The sequence below is a fragment of the Aotus nancymaae genome, unplaced genomic scaffold, assembly GCF_030222135.1.
Source record: "Aotus nancymaae isolate 86718 unplaced genomic scaffold, 86718_ANA_hifiasm-v0.15.2.pri h1tg000059l, whole genome shotgun sequence".
Classification (NCBI taxonomy): Eukaryota; Metazoa; Chordata; class Mammalia; order Primates; family Aotidae; genus Aotus; species Aotus nancymaae.
In genome coordinates, this window is record NW_026988473.1 from 32,869,277 (window position 1) to 32,893,943 (window position 24,667).

The following is a 24,667-nucleotide window of genomic DNA, read 5'->3' on the forward strand; positions in this document are numbered from 1 at the left end:
GTTCTTATCTAATTTATTATGTTCGACAAAGAAATCATTTTGTCAATGAAGTAAAAAAGTCTCAAGATTTAAGCCAAGGCAGTAATATTTAATACAATGAGATTATGAGACTAGGGAGTAGAATGTATATCCCAGGTCTCTCCCAATAAAGTCGCTTATGCTTTTTAGCAAATCACTTCATCTATCTGGCTAATAGTTTCCACATCTATAAACTGAAAAGAATATATAGTCTGATAGTTCCTGTTAAGTAAAAAAAAAAAATTACACATGATAATATTTGTAAACTTTCAGCTCCATTTGAGAAAGTGGGGTGTTTAAAGGAATAAGAGACATTGAAACAACTGAAATAGGAATCATTGCCTTAAGAAACAACAATATCTTAGGAAAATTCTATTTTTCTATGACAGCAAAATATGACTGGCCCTCCTTATCTGTGTATTCCACATCAATTGATTCAACTAACTGCAGATCAGAAAAAATAAGTGCATCTATACTGAACATGTACAAAACTTTTTTTTACTTGTCATTTTTCCCTAAACAATAAAGTATAACAACTGTTTAAACAGCATTTGCTTTGTATTAGGTAACTAATTTAGAGAAGATTTAAAGTATATAGGAGGATGTGTGTAGGTTACGTGCAAATACTGTACCATTTTATACAAGGGACTTGAGCAAACATGAATTTTGGTATCCACTTCTCCTCAGGTACAAAGGAACTGTTGTATAAACGAGGCCTATACTTTATGAATGTTCACATCATAATCCAGTGAACTCATACAATGTTTCATAAATGTGAATGTTCTAATAAAACTTCTTCTTAAAGAAGGTGCATCTAAGTTACACTGGAGAAGACAGAGAGATTTAAAATATTAAAAATTAGTACCATGTCATTAAACCACGTCTTCATATCATTCTTGGAAGAAATGAAATAATCTAGGGTCAAATGGTAGGTTTCAGGGGCTCCACAACTCCTGTGATCTTGCAAATAAAAGCTTATGTGTATATATTTACAGTTTTATGGGGAGAGTTATATGGGGAGAATCTTATGGGGAGAGTCTAACATTCATTAGATTTGCAGAGAGTTTGGGACCTGAAAAAGGATGTAAATACTATTCTAGATGACGAATTGAACTTTCTATTCTTAGTGACTGATTAAAGTTTTCCACTGTCATACTTTTGGAACTTCACCAAAGAGACCATTTTGTTGTTGAACAGCTACAACTAGTGAAAACTCTAGTTCACATCAAGTCAAAAATTCAACTTCCGATGTGAACTACTGTTCACATCAAGTCAAAATTATCTCTAAAATTCCCATCTATTTTCTTGATTCACAATTTCCCATTCCTAAAAACAGTCCTTTATATATTTGAAGAGAGCCATCTTAGCTCTAAGAAGTTTTTCTCTTATAGGATGATGCCTTTATACAACATATCAGGTAAACTCTACTCCCTAACTCAAAATGTTTCTTTAAAGGCAGATGGTTTCACTACTCATTCAGATAATATATATTTTGAAGAAGTTCTTTAGTTATAGCTGACTTTTTCTGATAGAAGAACAGATCACTCTAGATTTACTTCTGAATTTCAGAAAATTCAAAGGAATCAATTGCATTATGTTAATGTATATGTCCCCATGAGTTCCAGAGAATTCTCACATACTTATTTACTTTGCTAAATTCTTAGAAATGAACTCATAAAAATACTTAAAAATTATTTTTTGGCCATGAGTTATTGTCAAAATATTATTTGTAGATGGATTCCAACCATTTTCATTCTCGTAGGTGGAAGTCATTTTTGTATTTCTTTATATGGATTCAGAAGGGATAATTGGAAAATAGCATTACTTTAAATGGCACTAAAATCATCATTTACATTAATTCTTTTAGGGGAAAAAAAGAGAAAATATTTAATGGAGTAAAATATAGCCCATGCAAAGCAGAACAAATTCCAAGGTGGTAAATCAAGCTCTGTAATCACTCAGAAACAAAATTAAATAAATATACAAGGGTATTACTTACGGATACAACTCTGAAAGATGTTCAGCTAATGCATAAGCAGTCGGGTCTCTGTCCAAGGCATACAGAACAATATCTGACTCCTTCTTTAGAATGGCTTTTGTGTGTCCTCCAGAACCAAATGTCATATCTAGAAAAATCTAGCCAAAACAGAAAAAGAAAATTACAACTTAGCATAAACAAAACTTATTCTTGACAACTATCTCAATTTCTAGAAGTACACAATGATTTTCAGAGTTGACAGTAAATAGGAAAATAATTACAATCATTTTTCCTATAATATGAAATCTGGCTCAATTATGAGTGATCAGTCCAAAAGCACTGATCAGAGTATCAGTAAAATAACCTCTGACACAGACTGGCTAATTCAAGACAAATTTATATTTCTCTCTATAAGGTCAAACTAGTCACACTGTTGTGCTCCCAGCTCTTTAACATGTCCAACACCCAGCTGGTAATAACATTTTTAATAATTTTCATTTGGAGACGGCTTACAATTGGTGTGGTTCATTTTATCTCAATTTCTATTAATGCTTTAAATGAAAATTAATGATAAAAAGAGAAAGAGAAATAGAATAAACATCCTTAACAATAAATACGCACAGGACAAATCAGATAAAATCTGAAAAACTGACAAACTTACAGATTATATCTGTAATAACAAAATAACAAATATGAACTGAAAAAAAAAGCTTTTCAAGTCAAAAGCTTTGGGTAAATTCTAGATTTGACACTAAGTAGCTATGTCTTTGGGATAGTTATTTAAAGTCACAAAATTCCAGTGTCTTTAGCACTTAAAAAGAAAATGAAGAAGAAAAGAATATCATCACCACTTGCCTAATTGATAAGTTAACATGTCATTTCTCATGTAAATCAAAACACTTTTGAGAGTAAAACATTTGTCAGTAGTAATTTTTCCAGGAAACAGGATAGGATGTACTTGAGTACGTATCACTCAGTGCTTGGCTCATTCCAGACATAGAGTATGGTTAATTGAATCTGAATTTACTTCTTGGCTATATTATTTGGCCATACTCTAAAGAGAACGGTCAGGTCACATTTGACAAGAAACCAGACCTGGACCATAAGAAACATATGTGTGTACAAGTTGGTTGATTGTGCAAGACAAGACATTGTCCACGTATTCCCTCAAAGTTATGCTCTTAGTTTAATGGGCCCTTTCAGTAAACTTCACTGGTGTTATGCAAATAAAAACAATTACTCTAATAATATTGACTACAGTGACAAATAACATAAGTCTATTGCCTAGACTTAAAAAATATCTAAACATACAGTTTTCTTAAAGTTCATGTGTAAGGTACATAAGAAGGAAATTCGTGTCATGGATTTGAATATGTCCCTGCTCTGAAAGTTTCCACTTATTTCAGAGAGAGTGGTCAGAAATTGGGCATGTAATTATGCTTTGATTTTTTGGCTCCTATCTACCATGCTGAGTCCTATACTCTGATCAAGTCCTAATAAATGTTAGCCTGCTATTGAAAGAATAACATGGAGGAAATCTTCTGATCAAAATTGGAGGATGGACATAAAATATAAAAAGATACAAATGAGGTAAAAATGTACAATCATTGCTTTTTAACACAAATGTTTTGGTGTAACTTAACTTTGAACTTCTATCACTATCAGCACAAAAGGCATGGCAAAATATATTTTTCACTATTTTTAAACAATATCTTTTTATTTTTAGAAACACTTAAATCTCAAGATCATAATTTCCTTTGCTAATCACTTATTTTATATGTCTACAAATCGGTAAAAATCTTCCAATAGGCTGGGCGCAGTGGCTCACACCTGTAATCCCAGCACTTTGGGAGGCCGAGATGGGCAGATCATGAGGTCAGGAGGTCCAGACCAGCCTGACCAACATGGTGAAACCTTGTCTTTACTAAAAATACAAAAATTAGCCAGGTGTGGTCATGCACGCCTGTAGTCCCAGCTACTGAGGAGGCTGAGGCAGGATAAACACTTGAACTTGGGTGGTGGAGGTTGCAGTGAGCCAAGATCACACCACTGCACTCCAGCCTGGGCGACAGAGCAAGACTCTGTCTCAAAAAAAAAAAAAAAAAAAATCTTCCACTACACATTACATCTGTTTAAAACTTTTGATAAGTTCAACATAATTTAACCAAATAATATTTTTCCCAGGCAAAATCATAAACTACTTCCTTGTGATGGGATCAATACCAAGCCATGCAATAACTAGACTTAAACTAAAAGTATATTAAATAAAACAAGTTAGATATGATTACCCTTATCCCAAGACAAGAAAGTACCAATTAGCATTTAAAGGAAAATCAGCATCATTAGCAATAGTCTGAAAAATGTGAGTGATTATAATTTACATGATTATTTTTTAATATATCATGATTATGCCCTTGAAGATATACTGACAATCAAGAAAGCTTCCACAGGGGGAAAAATATATTATTACCAGTCACGTGTAACACAGAAAGCAAAAAGTGCCGACAAATGGAATTTATAAAATTAGAAGTGAAACCCACCATAAGCCCTGAGTTAATACATGATTGGAGCGATCAACTCTCATTTTTACAATTCTAATATTCATTGTTCATCACATATAATAGTGATACTTTGGCCTCATGAGCCACCTAGCACTACAATTGAAAAGGGAGTCAATTAGTTTTTCCCTTCCTCTAGGTCACTAACACAAGACCACAGTTTAAAATCTGTAAGAGTTGCAAATAAAATAAGGCAACTGGTCAATTTTTGTGGCTAAGAAATGCACGAGAACAAATAAATCTGAATGTTTCAAAGTATCCCTTCTATGGATCTCATCTATATATATATTTCAAATGTATATTTTGTGCTCCAAACATATATGGAATTCCTTCTTTGAAATTACCTGATATATCTAAAAAAAAACCTCACATTTGATACTAACTTTATTCTGGTTATGTCACTGACTACCCATATAACCCTAAACAAATCACTTGAATTCGTCAGGCTTCAATTGTTTCATTTAAGAAGAAATGGGAATAAAAGATACCCCTGTTTATCTCACAAAGATTTATAAAGATTACCTACGTCATCATTACAATCACGAAGGATGTGTCATTAGATGTTACATATACATTTTACAAACTAAGATTGCACTAAACTAGTAAGTGGCAAATGCAGGAATTGAATAGAGATGAATCTGGGCTTAAAACCTGTGTTCTTTCACCCAGCACTCTGTGTCTTATTAAGACATGAAGTCAGGCCGGGCGCGGTGGCTCACGCCTGTAATCCCAGCGCTTTAGGAGGGCGAGGCGGGTGGATTACGAGGTCAAGAGATCGAGACCATCCCGGTCAACATGGTGAAACCCCGTCTCTACTAAAAATACAAAAAATTAGCTGGGCATGGTGGTGCGTGCCTGTAATCCCAGCTACTCAGGAGGCTGAGGCAGGAGAATTGCCTGAACCCAGGAGGCGGAGGTTGCGGTGAGCCAAGATCGCGCCATTGCACTCCAGTCTGGGTAACAAGAGTGAAACTCCGCCTCAAAAAAAAAAAAAAAAAAAAAAGACATGAAGTCTATATCTGCATACTGCTTTATGGTTTACCAAGCATTGATGTTTTCCTACTTGGTCTAACAAACACTCTGTGAGGGAATTAGACAACTGGCATTATATCCATTTTCACACACACACACAAAAAGGGAAACTCAGGTGCAGAGAGAAAATGTCATATTAACTAGTAAGTGAGGGGAAATGAAGTCCAAACCAGGTCTCGCCAACACTAAATTCTCTGTTCTTTCTGAAAGAAGAAAGAGGAAGAAAAGGCGAAAGTGAAAGAAAGAACAAAAAATGTAAGACATAATTGGGGTTCAGAAGCAAAATGAGTGATTTCAAGTAAAAAAAAAAAAACAACCACAAACCAGTGTTTAAGGAAAAAAGATTCCTGATTTCTACAATTCCCCAACTTTACCTCCAATTTAATAGGGCAGCATCAGTGCAAAACAGTAGGTTAAGTAATGTGATATAAATAAAGGAGCTCAGCCTCCCAGGGAACTATGTGAAAATAACAATGTTCATTTGTGCATTCGAGTCTAGAAACATTGTTCAATATATAAGACTGATTACCATAGGACCACATAGAGTAGTTTTCATTCTTCAAAATATAAGACTCATTCATTACTAAAGAACCACATAAAGTAGAATTATAATTCAGCTCAAGATGTCCAACTTTTTAGATAATTATTTTGTGTATGGTTTGCTATAAATGTCCACCTATTATCTGTAACAGTTACTGATAAGACTGATTTGTTGACAGGTTACAGATTCCAATTTGATTCTGAAATTTAAAAAAAAATTTTAAATCATAGACTCATAGGTGGTTAAAGCAATCAGGACCCATGGAAATAATGCACATTTAATTCATTTATTGTACATACTGTTCCACCTTTCTAAAGAATACATAGCCCTATACTTTCATACCACTCGAATTTGGTACCCTTTAAGATACTCATCTCAGACTCCTCTCTGAAAATGAAGATTGACAAAAATCAAGGCATTTACCTAGGATCATCTTGCAGAGACTAGATAATTAAATTATTTATTTTTTTCAATCCAATCCTTCTAATCATTGAAATTTTCACACTGGAACAACACTGTTGAAATTGAACATGAAAACATTTTTAGCCATAAACAAGGGCAGATCTTCTAATTTCATTTTCCTAATGTTGATTAGTCATTTTCAATCTGTGCAAGATTTTTAATAGTAGGTTCCCATCTTAATTTGGAAACAATATGGCCTGACTTTAATTTCAAATTTCTTCCTAAGAATATTTTCTAGCAATTGCTAATTTTGAATTTTTAGAATTAAAGTGTTTTTGAAAAAATTTTAGTTAAACTTCACCTATTTGCAACTAGTTGCATTTTGGACTACTGAAAGGTGCCAAGCACATGCTTAACTGTACGGATTTTTTTTTCAGGAGGCCATTAAAAATGTTGGGCATTAATTAAGCGTCTGTATATATACTGAACATTCAGTATAGAGGATATGATAACAGGTAGAAATTACATTATAGGCTTCCAGTCTGGTGAGGGTCTTCAGACATGCAAACAAACAGCTATAAGACTAGTTAAAAATAAATCAGCAATATAAGAAAGATATACATAACATTCCACAAGGAGTCAAAAACCAGAAATTTATTTCAGTTTGTAGCAAGATAGACTAAACTGGAGGAGGTTACAATTCAATTGATCTTTGAATGCTAGGGAGAACTCAGAGTTCATCTTATCTTCTCACTCTCCCATATTCTTCAAACCCAATTGATTACCAAATTCTGTTAATTTGGTAACAGGTCTTGAATATTTCCATCCCCACTTTAATTTAGGCCCATATATTCCCATGCTTTACTATTGAAATAGGCCCACAATTGATACCCGTTCCTCTAATCTCACTTCTAATTTTTCTTGCTACACAGTTAACAGGTTATCCTTTCTAACGTAAAATTTTAGCATGTCACATCTGCATTTAAACCACCTCAATTGCTCTCCAAAGCTACAGGATAGAGTCTAAACTTCTAGGCATAATAGGTAATATTCTTCATATTCTAGCCTTTTCATTTCTTTTGAATATCATTTGACTATCCTCAAAAATGAATTTAACATATTTTCTAGACATACAGAATATGTAGAATCGCCAAACATGCCAATCTGTCTCATATCCTCTCCCCTTTTTCGCCTTGTTCCATCTTTGTCAAATTTTATTCTCAAACAATTATGACAGTCCTAATATATCCACAGCATTGTTCTAAAAACTAGAAATACATCAGTAGGCCAAAATAGATATGGTCTCTAATCTCATATAGATCTCAGTCTACTGGTTTCTTGATATCTTTATTATACTGTCCTGGCTTTCTAGAATCCATCTCTAGAAGGTGCCCTAGTCCCCAGTGCCAAATATAACACATGGCACATAGAATATGATCAACAAATAACTGTTGAATGAATAAATAAAAACAAAGAGAGTTAAATGCTAGTGAAGGTATAGATATAGAAATATAATGTGTTTTGTAAAAAGAGAGAATGTTTGACTGGAAGCCAGGATTTACTGAAAAAAAGAGGGTGAAAAGGAGAAAAAGGGAGAAAAGAGAAGCAGAAACCCAGGTAACAATCTTCATGTATGAGTGAGATACTGTGTTATTTCTTGTGAGAATTAAGACATATCCCTGTCTTTTCCTTATAGTGGCTCTATAAGACAGATAAAATAGAAAATAGTATCAAAGAAATGGTGTGAAGTCGAATTGTCACAAATCCTAATAGGCAAGATCAAGCAATTTACATCATCCTGGCTAAATAATAAACAGCTTTAAAAATGTACTTTTTAAAATTTTACTTTAAGTTTCAGGATACATGTATAGAATGTGCAGGTTTGTTACATAGGTATACATGTGCCATGTTTGCTGCACCTACTGACCCATCCTCGAAGTTCCCTCCCCTTGTCCCCCACCCCCAACAGGCCATGGTGTGGACTGTGCCCCTCCCTGTGTCCATGTGTTCTCATTGTTCAACTCCGACTTATGAGTGAGAACATGTCATGTTTAGTTTTCGGTTCCTGTGTTAGTCTGCTGAGGACAATGGTTTCTAGCTTCATCCATGTCCCTGCAAAGGACATCATCTCATTCCTTTTTATGGCTATGTAATAGTCCATGGTGTATATGTGCCATATTTTCTTTATGCAGTTTATCACTGATGGCCATTTGGGTTGGTTCCACAAATTTGCTATTGTAAATAGTAAGGCAATAAACATACGTGTGCATGTGTCTTTATAGTAGAATAATTTATATTGATTTTGATATATACCCAGTAATGGGATTGCTGGGTCAGATGGTCTTTCTGGTCCTAGATCATTGAGAAATCGCCTTACTATCTTCCACAATGAACTAATTTACATTCCCACCAACAGTGTAAACACGTTCCTATTTCTCAATAGCCTCACAGCATCCATTGTTTCTTGACTTTTTAATAATTGCCATTCTGACTAGCGTGAGATAGTATCTCATTGTGATTTTGATTTGAATATCTCCAATGATGGGTGATGTTGAGCTTTTTTTTCATGTTTGTTGGCATATAAATGTCTTCATTTGAGAAGTGTCTGTTAATATCCTTCACCCACTTTTTGAAGCTATAAGTTCCTTGTAAATTCTGGATATAAAAGCTTCTGCACAGCAAAAGAAACTATCATCAGAGTGAACAGGCAACCTACAGAATGGGAGAACATTTTTGAAATCTACCCAACTGACAATGGGCTAACATCCAGAATCTACGAGGAACTTAAGCAAATTTACAAGAAAAAAACAAAAAACCCCATCAAAAAATGGGCGAAGAATATGAACAGACACTTATCAAAAGAAGACATCTATGCAGACAACAAACACCTGAAAAAAAGCTCATCATCACCGGTCATTAGAGAAATGCAAATAAAACCCACAATGAGATACCATCTCATGCCAGTTAGAACGGTGATCATTAAAAAGTTAGGAAACAACAGATGCTGGAGAAGATGTGGAGAAATAGGAACACTTTTACACTGTTGGTAGGAGTGTAAATTAGTTCAACCATTTTCGAAGACAGTATGGCGATTCCACAAGAATCTAAAACCAGAAATACCATTTGAACCAGCAATCCCATTACTGGGTGTACACCCAAAGGATTATAAATCATTCTACTATAAAGACACATGCACACATATGTTTATTGCAGCACTATTCACAATCGCAAAGACTTGGAAACAACCCAAATACTCATCATGATAGACTGGATAAAGAAAATGTGGCACATACACACCATGGAATAGTACCATGCAGCCATAAAAATGAATGAGTTCATGTCCTTTGCAGAAACATGGATGAAGCTGGAAACTACCATTCTCAGCAAACTATCAAAGGAATAGAAAACCAAACACCACATGGTCTCACTCATAAGTGGGAGTTGAACAATGAAAACACATGGACAGAGGGAGGGGAACATAACATACTGGGGCCTGTCAGGGGTTGAGGGACTAGGGAAGGGATGGCGTCAGGAGAAATACCTAATGTAGATGACAGGTTGATGGGTGCAGTAAACCACCATGGCACACGAGTACCTATGTAACAAATCTGTATGTTCTGCACATGTATCCCAGAACTTAAAGTATAATTTGAAAAAGAAGCTCTTTAGTTCAATTAGATCTCATTAGTCAATTCCGGCTTTTGTTGCAATTGCTTTGGCCATTTTTGTCATGAAGTCTTTAACCATGCCTATGTCCTGAATGGTATTGTCTAGGTTTACTTCCAGGGTTTTTACAATTTTGGGTTTTACATTTAAGTCTTGAATCCATCTTGAGTTAATTTGTGTATAAGGTGTAAGGAAGGGGTCCAGTTTCAGTTTTCTGCATATGGCTAGCCAGTTTTCCCAGTACCATTTATTGAATAGGAGATCTCTTCCCCATTGTTTGCTTTTGTCAGGTTTGTGGAAGAACAGATGGTTGTAGATGTGTGATGTTATTACTGAGGTCTCTGTTCTGTTCCATTGGTCTCTATGTCTGTTTTGGTACAAGTACTGTTTTGGTTACTGTAACCTTGTAAAACAGTTTGAAGTCAGGTAGAGTGATGCCTCCAGCTTTGTTCTTTTTGCTTAGGATTATCAAGGCTATATGGGATCTTCTTAGATTCCATATAAAATTTAAAGTAGTTTTTTTTCTAATTCTGTGAAGAATATCAATGGTAGTTTGATGAGAATAGTATTCAATCCATAAATTACTTTGGGCAGTATGGCCATTTTCATGATACTGATTCTTCCAATCCATGAGGATGGAATGTTTTTTCATTTGTTTGTGTCCTCTCTTAATTCCTTGAGCAGTGGTTTGTAATTCTTGAAGAGGTGTTTCTAATAGACACAATAAAAAATTATAATGAAGATATCAACACTGACCCCACAGAAATACAAACTACCATCAGAGAATACTATAAACACCTCCATGCAAATAAACTAGAAAATCTAGAAGAAATGGATAAATTCCTGGACACACTCACCCTCCCAAGACTAAACCAGGAAGGAGTTGAATCCCTAAATAGAACAATAACAAGTTCTGAAATTGAGGAATTAATTAATAGCCTACCAACCACAAGTAGCCCAGGACCAGATGGATTCACAGCCAAACTCTACCAGAGGTATAAAGAAGAGCTAGTATCATTCCTTCTGAAACTATTGTAAACGATTGAAAAGGTGGGACTTCTCCTAGCTCATTTCATGAAGGCAGCATCATCTTGATAACCAAAACTGGGCAGAGACACAACTGAAAAAGAAAACTTTAGCCAATATCCCTGATGAACACTGATGCAAAAATCCTCAATAAAATACTGACAAACCATATCCAGCAGCAGATCAAAAAACTTGTGCTGATCAAATTGGCTTCATCCCTGGATGCAGAGCTGGTTCAACATATGGAAATTAATAAACACAATCCATCACATAAACAGAACCAAAGACAAAAACCACAGATTATCTCAACAGATGCAGAAAAGGCCTTTGATAAAATTCAACATCCCTTCATGTTAAAAACTCTCAATAAACTATGTATTGATGGAACATATCTCAAAATAATAGCTATTTATGACAAACCCACAGCCAACATCATATTGAATAGGCAAAAGCTCGTACAAGAAAACAAAACAAGGATGCCCTTTCTCACCACTCCTATTCAACACAGTATTGGAAATTCTGGCCAGGGCAATCAGGCAAGAGAAAGAAATAAACGGTATTCAACAAGGACGAGAGGAAGTCAATTTGTCTCTGTTTGCAGATGACATGATTTTATATTTAGAAAATCCCATCATCCCAGCACCAAAATTTCTTAAACTGAAGCAACTTCAGCCAAGTCTAAGGATACAAAATCAATGTGCAAAAATCATAAGCATTCCTTTACACCAATAATAGACAAGCAGAGAGCCAAATCATGAATGAACTCTATTCACAATCACTACAAAATAAAATATCTAGGAATACAGCTAAAAATAATTTTTTAGGGACAAAAAAATTTAACTGCCTACAGTATTAGATGGCTGGTAGGATTTGAGAAAGGTTTCCACTACTGTAAGGCACTCAGATAAGTAGAAACAAAAGGCTGAATGGGCAACAGGAATGAAGGGTAATAATAACAACAATGTATGTTACATTTATTGAAGCTTATTTTATGACAAGCATAATACTAAACATTTTATCTGTATCATTCATTCTTTTTACACATAGGTATAAAAACACAAACATATACACTTTCAGTTAATTAAGTAATTCTCAAAGTTGTACTCTGAGGTAATTCACTATTATCATCATCAGTATTTTACAAAGAAACAAAAGTTTAGGAAGAGTTAGGTAAATAATTTGAGGTACAACTAATGAATGGTAGAGACAGATTTCAAAAACAATTCTGTCTCCTGTTCACCTGCACAATTACCTACTTTGCTTTTTCACAGCAGAATGAATTACATGTGGTGAGTAGAGAGGTAAAATAAAAAATAATCACAAAGTATGCCGTATGGATAACTTGGAAGATAATAGATACCATTTATTATGCAATTATTATGTGCCAGCACTCACTATGATACATCCTTTAAAAAATCAAATTTCGGAGGCTGAGACAAGTGGATTACCTAAGGTCAGGAGTTCGAGACCAGTCTAATCAACATGGTGAAACCCTATCTCTACTAAAAGTACAAAAAATGACCTGGGCATTGTGGTGGGTGCCTATAATCCCAGCTACCTGGGAGGCTGGGGCAGGAGAATTGCTTGAACCTGGGAGGTGGAAGTTGTAGTGAGCCTAGATCATGCCATTGCACTCCAGCCTGGGCAACAAGAGCAAGATTCCATCAAAAAAAAAAAAAAAAGTCAATTTAATTCTTACAACAACCTGTAAGGTGGATAATGTAATCTCATTTTATAGATGTGTATATTGGAGCCATTTACTTCAGAAAACATGACTTGATAACACAATTAGAGATACAGGCAGAAATAAAACAAGCATTTTTTCCTTCCCTTCCATATCTCCCTTCCAGTTGCCACCTCTCAATTAGTGTTACACTGGCCAAGAATCAAATTCTTACTCCAGAAAAGAGAAAATTAAGTGTGAAAATACACAGGCATTTTATGAAAGAGAATTAGGCATTTTAAGAGAAACCTTTTAAAGAGGTTTAAGAATTTCATGTGAGAATAGAATAATTCTTTAGAGTAAACTTGGAACAGTGAAGTGGGGGGATTGCTGGGAAGAGATTTTGAAGAGAATAATGTTTAAAAAAATTGAAATCTACAAATATAAGAGGGCTAACTACAACAGTATTAATACACAATAAGATCAAGAAAGTTGGTTTATAACAATGTTTAAAACACTAAGTCCTAATTATATTTTTAAAAGTTCACTCTAATAAAAAACATTGATTCATATAAAAAGCAAAAAATTAAATTACCTTCACTATATATACAATTCATGGGACTCAGCCTTACCAATATTGCACCTCCAAACAAGGTCAACCTAGCACACATTTGCAACAGAGGGATGCCTCTTTGACATAATTAGTGAGGTAAATGTTAGGGATGAGCTAGTATGACAAGTTTATTTGGATATTTAAAAAAATGACTAAAAAGAGTGATCTGCTTTATAACGCCCTGAAATGTTTGTAATTGCTAAGGCAAGCTATTGTTCTACCATTGTGTGCTGAATCACTCAAGACTGTATCACTGACTTTTCTCAGGATTTACAAGTTTTCTGTCTAAAATGTTGACAACAAGACATCTGTCATATGTGATACATTTGTAGACCTGAAATAAATTAGAACATGCTACTGTGAACATTTAAGTCCAACCTTACGCTTAGCTAATGTTTTTTAACAAACATTTCTCCTGCCAAACCCCATGATTTATTATTGTCTTGTGAAGCTCTGTAAGTATCTGTCTGCTAACACTAACTTTGTTTTATTGTTAACTATTATACAGGCTTATTCAAAAGGGAAGAAAACTCTCAGAAGCACAAAAAAGTTTCACCACAAACAAAACAATTAATACATTGCAATAAATTTATACCTTTCCCCATTTTATTAGAATTATTGGTGTTACTATGATGACTCATTCTACCAAAATTCTGCAAATGTTTCCTTCCTCTTGTAGGTTAAATCCTTTTCTAGTCACAACATCTTTACTTTTCATAAGAGTAAAATTTATTTTTCTCTTCTTTTAAAGTATGTCCTTCAATTTTATTAAATAATTGGAGTATTTATCATTCTTTGTGATGAGTAGCTTTCAATCTTATGTGTAACATAAGATGTATTTAATCATAAGGCCAAGTCACATAAAATAGAACTGTCACTTAATCTGTTTAGAGATAGAAAGGTTTAATGAACACAAGTAGCTAATTTCAAAAATCAAATTTCACAAGGGTCTTTGTCCGAGACAGTGCTAATCTGTCAGCATCCCTTTTTAGAAAGAAAAATAGTTTTTATCTATATTATCAAGAAATTCACATAACCCATACTAGACAAACACCAACGAACATAAGCAACAACAAAGAATGTTAGTGAGGTACTTTCTTTTAAGAATTGTTAAATATGTAGATTGTTTATAGCATTTGGAAAAACAATGTGAAAAGAATGAAATACTGCGTTCTTTAATCAATATGTTCAGCAAATGCTCTTTTCAAAAAAAAATTTTTTTGGCACAAATCATTTACTGATGGCAGGTTCAATACGGTTCTAATATTAAATTCTTCTCATAAGCATTAATTAAATTAAATAAATTATACCTCAATGTCATGAAGAGAATGAATCCAAGGTGGAAAATATTCTTCAGGATATTATTCAGGAAAATTTTCCTAATCTAGTAAGGCAGGACAATACTCAACTCCAGCTAATCCAGAGAACACCACAAAGATATTCCTCAAGTAGAGCAACTCCAAGATACATAATCGCTAGATTCACTAGGGTTGAAATAAAGGAGAAAATTCTAAGGGCAACTAGAGAGAAAGGTCACGTTACCTATAAAGGGAAGCCTATCAGACTCACAGCAGACCTCTCACCAGAAACCCTACAAACCAGAAGAGAGTGGGGGTCAATATTCAACATCCTCAAAGAAAAGAATTTTCAACCCAGAATCTCATATCCCGCCAAACTAAGCTTCATAAGTGAAGGAAAAATAAAATTTTTTGCGAACAAGCAAGCACTCAGAGATTTCATCACCACCAGCACTACAAACAGAAAGGAACAACCAGTATCAGTCATCCCAAAAACTTACCAAAACGTAAAGAGTATCTCTATAATGAAGAATCAACATCAACTAATGGGCAAAATAGCCAGCTAGCATTAAATGACAATATTGAACTCACAAATATTAATATTAACTCTAAATTTAAATGGATTAAATGCCCCAATCAAAGACACAGACACGTAAATTGAATAAAAAGTCAAAACCCATCAGTACGCTGTATCCAGATCTATTTCACAAGCAACGACACACAAAGACTCAAATGGATGGAGGAAGATTCACCAATTAAATGGAGAGCAGAAAAAAAAAAAAAAACAGGAGTTGTAACTTTGGTCTCTCACAAAATAGACTTTAATAGTAACAAAGACTAAAAGAAACAAAGAAGGACATTACATAATGGTAAAAGGATCAATGCAACAACAGGAGTTAATGATTATAAATATATATGCACCCAATACAGGAGCACCCAGATACATAAGACAAGTTCTTAATGATTTATAAAGAGACCTAGACTCCCGCATAATAATAGCGGAAGATTCTGACACCACATCGTTAATATTCGACGGATCAACGACATAGAAAATTAATAGGGACATCTATGATTTGAACTTAAGCTTGGAATAAATAAACTTAGTGAATATTTATAGAATTCTCCACCCCAGGTCCATAGAACATACATTTTTCTCAGTATCACATTACACCTATTTTGAAAGTGACTACATAATTGGAATTAAATCACTCTTCAGCATTTGGATAGCATTTCACAGACTTAAATGAAATATTGGTTGGCTGTTTGTTTGTTATTTTCTTCCCTTATTCCTTCCTGTCTCCGTTGTTAAGCACAATTATTGGCATAAAAGAGGTTTTTAATACCTATTTTTAGATTGCATTGCAGCCCGGGCAATAGAGCAAGAATCCTGTTCTCTCTCCCCCCTTTTTCTTTCTCTTTCTTTCTCTCATTAAAAAAAAAAAAGTAGCAGAATTGAATCAAGAGTTAGAAGACGTTAGTAGCAAATACAAATAACACAGTGTGCTTCATTGGAGAACTCCCAGTGCTACTCATTAGCATAGTACTCATTTAGCTGCACTTTGAGCCAGACTATCTGGGTTTTAAGCTGGGCTCTGTGCTTCTTGATTATGCAATTTAAGGCAAATTCTTTGACCTCTACATGTCTGTTTCCTCATCTGTAAAATGGAAATAATAATAATGGTTACTTATTTCATCGGGATGTGGTGAATATCATATTATATACTCTAAATATAAAGGGCTTAAATAATTAATTAATTAATTAATTAAATGATGGTAAGATTTTCTGACTTGGATCAAAGTGATATTAATTTTACACAAATCAAAATCATTAATTTTATACAAATCAAAGCAGACCAATACATACAAGTATGTATGTGTACATATGTAAGCATGCATGTACATGAACATGCAAATGCATGTGTAATTACATATACACACATATCATGCACATTACCGGGAAAAATAGAATCTTCCATATTCCTGAAAATGTTTAAATATATGACTCAGGTAGCACAAATTTCAGACTTAGAACAGGGCACATTATACTACCAAGAAATCCTTGTTAGGCAAGTTACTTAACTTCTCTGAGCCTCAGTTTTCTCATGTGTTAATAGAAATAAATATACCATCCTAGTCCACATCACCAGGTTATTGGGATATGCAAATAAGACAATATACATGAAGGAAATCTGAAAAAAAGTAGTGTCATATAAACATAATACTATTAAATGGATTTAATCAAGAAAATAAATATTCACAAAGGCCTGAATTCCACAAAATTTTATGCATTATCCTTAAGTAATTTAGCAATATCAAAGATATTTTATGGCTTCTCAATTTGAATAAACAGTAACAGAACCTTTAGCTGGCAGATGGTCTTTTAAAAAGGAGACTCTAGATAATATATTTCCAGCAAGACAAATTTCAAAGAACTTAAAATTCAATAAAAATTCCCACTGTATATCTGAAATAAAATAAAATTAGCCCAACTACTGCATTTCTTAAAAATAAGAGAACATCTATGAATCAACTTTCATTCAAGCCCAAATTGAAAAAAACAGCTTAACAGATGATCTTCTAAATGCTGTTTAAAAACATATTTTAAAAATGTAAATATTATTACTTTTCTTTCTCAGATACTAATACTTTAAAAGACTTTAGTATTGCTTTTTAAAATTTTATCACACCACTAATCACAATTTGGAATTAGTAAACAACTCCATGGAGGGACAATGAATTGAACAATAGGGCAACTGAACTATATTAGCACTCTGACTTATTACTAGAAACAGGCATCTGAAAAATCTCAATTTTTTTACTGACCAGTAAGACTTTATACAACTTTCAAAGTGGTCAGTTGACCTAAATAAAGTAATATTCATATGAAGATCAAATTACTTTGACATTAAAATTGTTTATTCTTATGTCATAGTCTTCTCCTTTAAAAAAAGAAGTCTTTCTTAAGAGGAAGTCAAACTATTTCTGTTTGCCAATCATATTACCTTATACATATCCTTCAAAAGACCCCTAGATTTGATAAATGAATTCAGTAAAGTCACAGATTACAAAAGCAATGTATACACATCAGTAGCACTGCTGTACACCAACAAGCTGAGAATTAAATCAAGAACTCAATTCTTTCTATAACAGCTATGAAAAAAAAAAAAGAAAGAAACTTAATAATATACTTAACCAAGGAAGTGAAATACCTCTACAAGGCAAACCACAAAACACTACTGAATGAAATCAAAGATGACACAAACAAATGGAAATACATCCTACCTTCGTGGACTGAAAGAATCAATATCACAAACATGACCATATTGCCAAAAGTAATCTATATATTAAAATGCAATTGCTATAAAAATACTAACGTTATTTATCAAAGATTAGAAAAAACAATCCTAAAATGCATACGGAACCAATAAAAAACCTGAATAGCCAAAGCAACCCTAAACAAAAAGAACATATCTGGAGGCAACACATTACCTGAATTTCAATTACATTATAAAGCTACAGTAACCAAAACAGCATGATACTGGTGTAAAAGTAGAAACACAGGCCAATGGAATAGAATAGAGAACCGAGATGTCAAGCCAAGTACTTACAACCAACTGATCTTCAACTAAGCAGAAAAAATAAATAAATTGGGAAAAGGGACACTCTATTCTAGAAATGGTGTTATGAAAATTGGATAGCCCCATGTAGAAAAATAAAACTGGACCCCTATTTCATTTCAAATCAAATCAAAACAGATTAAAGACTTAAATCTAAAATCTGAAACCATAAAAATTCTAGAAAATACCTAAGAAAAACTCCTCTGGACATCAGCCTAGGCAAAGAATTTAAAACAAAGAATCCAAAAGCAAATGCAACAAAAGCAAAAATAAATAAATGAGACCTAACTAAACTAAAATGCTTCTGCACAGCAAAAGAAAATATCAGAGTAAACAGACAACCTACAGAACTAGAGAAATATGTCCAAATTATGCATCCAACAAAGGACTAATATCCAGAATCTATATGGCACTCAAACAAATCAGCAAGAAAAAAAAAATCCCATTAAAAAGCAAGCAAATATCATAAATAGATTATTTCTGGAAAGAAGATATAAAAATGGCCAACAAACATATGAAAAAATACTCAACATCACTAATCTTCAGGGAAATGCAAATACTATAAAGTGAAAAAACAATAGATGCTAGTGTAGATATAGGGAAAAAGGGAAAACTTACACACTGCTGGTGAGAATGTAAATTAGTACAACCTCTATGCAAAACAGTATGGAGATTTCTCAAATAATTGAAAGTAGATCTACCATTCAATTCAGCAATCCTACTACTGGGTACCTACCTAAAGAAAAAGAAATCACTGTATCAAAAAGATATCTCAACAAAAGGATACCTACATGCACACATTTATTGCAGTATAATTCTCAGTTGCAAAGATATGGACTCAACCTAAATGCTCATCAACCAATGAGTGGATAAAGAAAATGTGCTGTATATATACCACAGAATACTACTCAACCATGAAAAATGAAGAAAATGTGTCTTTTGCAGCAACTTGGATGGAACTGGAGACCATTATTCTAAGTGAAGTAACTCCAGAATGGAAACCAAATACTCCATGTTCTCCTTTATAAAGGGAGCTAAGCTATGGGTACATAAAGGCAGACAGAGTGGTATAATGAACACTGGAAACTCAGAAGAGGGAGGTTAGGAGGGGGATGAGGGTTGAAAAACAACTTATTGGGAAACAAGGTACACTACCCAGGTGATGGGTACACTAAACTCTGAGACTTTACCACTATACAATTCATCCAGGTAGCTAAAAACTACTTGCACCACTAAAGCTAGTGAAATAAATTATTTAAACTTTCTTTCTGACAGTGGTCAAAAAATTAAAAAATTAAATAATCTTTTATTTTTTATTTTTCAACAAAGATATATATTTCCTTATTAAAAAATGTATTTGTCTTCAATGAAGTCGAACTCATCTACATATGTCATCATGCTTGGTCATAGTTCTGTTACCTTGATAGTTTCAACCACAGAATGAAAGAAAGCAGCCGGGGGTGGTGTCTCAAGCTTGTAATACCAGCACTTTGGGAGGTCGAGGCAAGTGGATCACCTGAGGTCAGGAGTTCAAGACCAACATGACCAACATGGTAAAACCCGTCTCTACCAAAAACACAAAAAATTAGCCAGGCATGGTGGTGGGCACCTGTAATCCGAGCTAGTTGGGAGGCTGTGGCAGGAAAATCACTTGAACCCAGGAGATGGAGATTGCCGTGAGCAGAGATCGCACCACTGCACAACAGCTTGGGCAAAGATGAAACTCTGTATTGATAAAAAAGAAAGTAAAGTCAACCATAAAAGAATGTAAAGTAATTGAAGAGGCCCTATGTAGTAAATTTAAGGACAGAATTATTTTGAAGACTGGGAAAAGGAATCAAATAAAACACAAAAGGACTGCAAACAGGTGTTGTGGGCAACCTTGAACAAAATAGATAACTCTGACTAAGAAAAAAGATTCAGGTAGGAAACCATGTTATAACAGAAAAATACAAAGAATACATTAGGGATAGTTGATGTCTAGCATTTAAATGTCAAACTAAAGAGTTTGGACTTTAATTTACAGCCAATAGCCTTTAGATATCCTGTGTCAAGGCGAGTGACATAATTTGAAATAAATGAAACACAAAATCTTGAGCATGGGATATACATTTAGAGCAATTTTTTATATTGGATTTCTTTTTTCTCAGAGTCATCCTGAAAATAGCTAATGATATGATTTTAGTACATAGAGATAAACCTTTGGAGATGTTAATCTGTTGAGATTACAGTTCTAACAGTATATAACCAATTATGGAATGGGGTGGAAGGTGATATGGTTTGGATGTGTAACCAACCAAATCTCATGTTGAATTTTAATCCCCAGTTGTTGGACGTGGGGCCTGGTGGAAGGCAAGTGGACTATGGGAGTGGTTTCTAATGGTTCAGTACCATCCCCCTAGTGATGTTCTCATGATAGAGTTCTTACAAGATCTGATTGTTTAAAAATGTATGCTACCTCCACCATCTCTCTCTTCCTCCTGCTCTGGCCATGTAAGATGCACCTGCTTGCCCTCAGCCTTCTGCTATGACCACATTTCCTGAAGTCTCTAGAGCCATGCTTCCAATATAGCCTCCAGAACTGTGAGCCAACGGAACCTCTTTTATTTATAAATTATCCAGTCTCAGGTATTTCTTTATAGCAGTGCAAGAACCAATACAGAGCATAAACATCAATATAATTATATCTTTGAAGAATTTGTAGTCATGGAAGGAAAAGCTTCTAAATTCAATGAGAGGTATAATGTTGTGTTCACTTGAGATAGAACGTCTTAAAATCCAGGGGAATTTAGTAATTAGTCTAAAACTTTGATCTTCTCATAGTAATGCTGAAAGCCTAAGTTTTTTTTTTTTTTTTTTTTTTTTTTGAGACAGAGTTTTGCTCTTTTTGCCCAGGTGGGAGTGCCATGGCGCAATCTCGGCTCACCGCAACCTCTGCCTCCAGGGTTCAAGTGTTTCTCCTGCCTCAGCCTCCCGAGTAGCTGGAATTACAGGCATGCAGCCACCATGCCCGGCTAATTTTGTAATTTTAGTAGAGACAGGGTTTCTTCATGTTGGTCAGGCTGGTCTCAAACTCCTGACTTCAGGTGATCTGCCCGCATCAGCTCCCCAAAGTGCTGGGATTACAGGTGTGACCCACCGCACGCAGCCAAGCCTAATATTTTAATTATAAGCAGTCATAAGAAAAAAATGAAGTACTAAGATTGCACAAATAATAAAAAAAATAATGGAATACTATGAAAAAGTCTACACACATAAAGTCAACAACTTAGCTGAAGTGAACAAATTCCTTGAAAAACACAAATTATCAAAATTTACCCAGGAAAGAAACAGCTAACCTGGGATTTCTCAATCTTGGCACTATTGATATTTGAGGCCAGATAATCCTTTGTTATCAAAGGCTGTCCTGTGGATTATAAGGTATTTCATAACGTTAGTGGACAATCACTTAAAGCCTGGAAATCTTTTTGATGCACCAAGCTGTATATTGCAGAATGTATTATTTATTGTCAGGCAATATTATTTCTGCATTCATAATGCAAACTACCAAGTATTACATAGCATAATCTTAAGAGAAGACAACATAAGATACCAAAGACATTATCTCAGAAAGAAAACCTCATCAGAAGACATAGAGATCGACACAGAAGAAATTTTGGTTGCCTACGTTTGATGTGAAACATAATAACTCAAATAACTTGAAATGATCTAGTTAACTATTATTTTCTAAAAAGGTTTTAAATATATAAACATTAAGCATACAAAACAAAGGTCAGGAATAAGCTAATGGAAAATAATTATTATTAAAATATTAACCTTTGTTTAAGAAAACTCTTATTACTCTTGCTAAAGGGAGGAAATTAGGCAGAAACAACTAACATTTTCTGTTAATTATTTTAGGTATTTTACAGTCAGAAAACAATGCTAAGCTCTTTTCTGACTATTAGTTTTCACAACAGGCATAAAATAAATCAACTTTGCCTTTCAGGAGTTTATTTAATTTCAGATTTAAAGTTTGGGTTACTTCTTAAAATATTTCTGTGCCAAAAACACTCATCTATAATATATCACAACTTACCTATAATACTTGGAGTCATAATTAGACACTAGATTACTAACCATAGAACCTGAAAATATACAACAGATTTACATATGTGTAGTGTTTTATATAAAGATTTTTTAAGTTAAAAAGATAATACTATTGACTAACCATTGTACTAAAAATAATTTTGGAAGACCTGGCAAGAGAGCCAAACAGAAACAGCTCCAGTCTGCTGCCTTTCTTTTTAATTTAAAAAGATTCAATTTAAAATGAGATTCAATTTAATCCAGAAAACAATCAGTGAGCAGCTAATTGTCTAACACACCACATTATATTAAACAAATATGGAAAAGATATGATCCCTGGTTGTATGGAGCTTATATATAATTTAAGGGACCACTACTGTAGATTCACTTCAAAATTAGAAAATAAGACTCTACATAAAACAGTAACTTTATACTTTTTAAAAATGCAATATCCCTTGCCTTACATATGTTGAGATTCAACACATGTAAAATGTGGATTAGGTGGGACTCGTAATTAAAAATAAACTTTCAATATATTTCCTTTACTCGGGGACTGTCTATCATACCATTCTCAATGGTCTGGTATTTTCCTGGGACACATGTAATAATAAATAGCTTTCACAGAACACACACATGCTCCTCGAGGCCTACTCTGGAGAGAATATAAAATACCCTGTATTTTTAATTCCTAAACTAGTATCTATTATTTAACATTTTTCTTTCCCATGAGAATACATATGGTCATATCTGCAAGTTATTAAGTGATATATTAACATAGCATTAAATTGAATCAATGGTGATTTTTGAAACTTTAAAATATTGCAATATGTAGTAATAACACATAATGCTTGTTGAGAATTATAAGTACTACACTAAGTATTTAAATGTGTTATCTTTAGTATTAGCAAAAAGTTACTTAAAATTGATTATGACTCATTAATATCCCTGTATACATATGTATAGAGACCATATGCTTTATAACAGATTATTCATTCCTCTGGACATACTTTTCTTTATTATTTATCTTGCCTTTTGATTATTTTCTAGCTCCACAGGATAAAGAGGAAGTAGAAGAGAAAACAAATTGACACCAATCAACATTATTACCTCCCAATGGCTATTGTCAGAGTTAAGAAGTAGAAAACTAAACCAAGCAAAAACATGAAAGATTTAATGTGAATGTAAATTTCATTTATTCATGTTTTTACCTTCTTTACCAACAATAACTAAAAGAAAAAAAAAAAAACTGATGACACTAGCAGTTGTCAGAGTTCATTTTTCTTACTTAAGTACTAGAGTCTACCAGTAGAAGGCTTAAAAAATTTAAAGTACCAGTACCAGAGGACTGGGGAAATTGGTATTCCAAATATACTATTCTTTTCATTTGTATTTCTTATAAAAATCACCTTGTTCCCACCTGACTTTTTATCATCTCAGAAGACAAGACAATTAATAAATTGCATACTAATTCTCTAGTAGGGAAGAGAAATACAAAGAAAGTGTTTCCACCGTTTGTTAAATATGTTTCTAATAAATATAGCATCCTTATATGACAGACGTATCAGGCCCTTCTTAGTTCTAGTCCTTATTTAAAAATAGTTCTCACTGACTAGACCAAACAAGTCAAAAGGGAAGAAAAAGTAGACAACTAATCACAGTTTTAGATTACTGTTTAAAAAGTAATAAATAAAAACAGACTTCATATTTTAGACAGCTCTAGGTTCACAACAAAATTGGCCAGATTATGTTTAATTCATTTTTGCTGAATCCAGGTTTGTACAAAGATTAAGATGACAGCAGTGAAAAGAGAGAGAAAACATTTTAAAATGTTTGTTATATAAAATTATAAAAACACATCTATTTGAAAAGGATGCATAGGAGTCAAGGGTTCATTTGCTCATTCATTCACTCAATGACAAAACATAATTTGTACTCTTACAGAACATTACAGTACTATGATCTACCATAGTACTGTAAAGTGGAAGATATGGGCGAAGAGATAATAAAGATCCCAACATTAGACCATTTAAGTTTCTTGGGGTTACTTAAGCTCATCACTCATCAAGTAAATACTAATTAATACCAATGAGATATCACACATCAGAAAGCGTAACATTAAAAACACTGACAACGCTAAGTAGTTGCATATGTGAAAGGACTGGAACTCTCATATGCCGCTGCTGATAT

General features: G+C 33.8%; 1 protein-coding gene across 8 annotated transcripts in view; it reads right to left on the reverse strand.

Moving 5' to 3' along the window:
* Nucleotides 1-24,667, reverse strand: part of METTL15 (methyltransferase 15, mitochondrial 12S rRNA N4-cytidine) — a 308,377-nt gene that overhangs the window by 212,092 nt on the left and 71,618 nt on the right. For all 8 annotated transcript variants that reach the window (XR_010338340.1, XR_010338341.1, XR_010338342.1 and 5 more), the window contains one exon: nucleotides 2,018-2,154. Coding sequence is in view for 5 of the 8 variants with exons in the window: in XM_064365078.1 (XP_064221148.1) it covers nucleotides 2,018-2,154 (137 nt within the window). In the remaining 3 variants the exon portion in view is untranslated. The remainder of the gene's footprint in view (nucleotides 1-2,017; nucleotides 2,155-24,667) is intronic.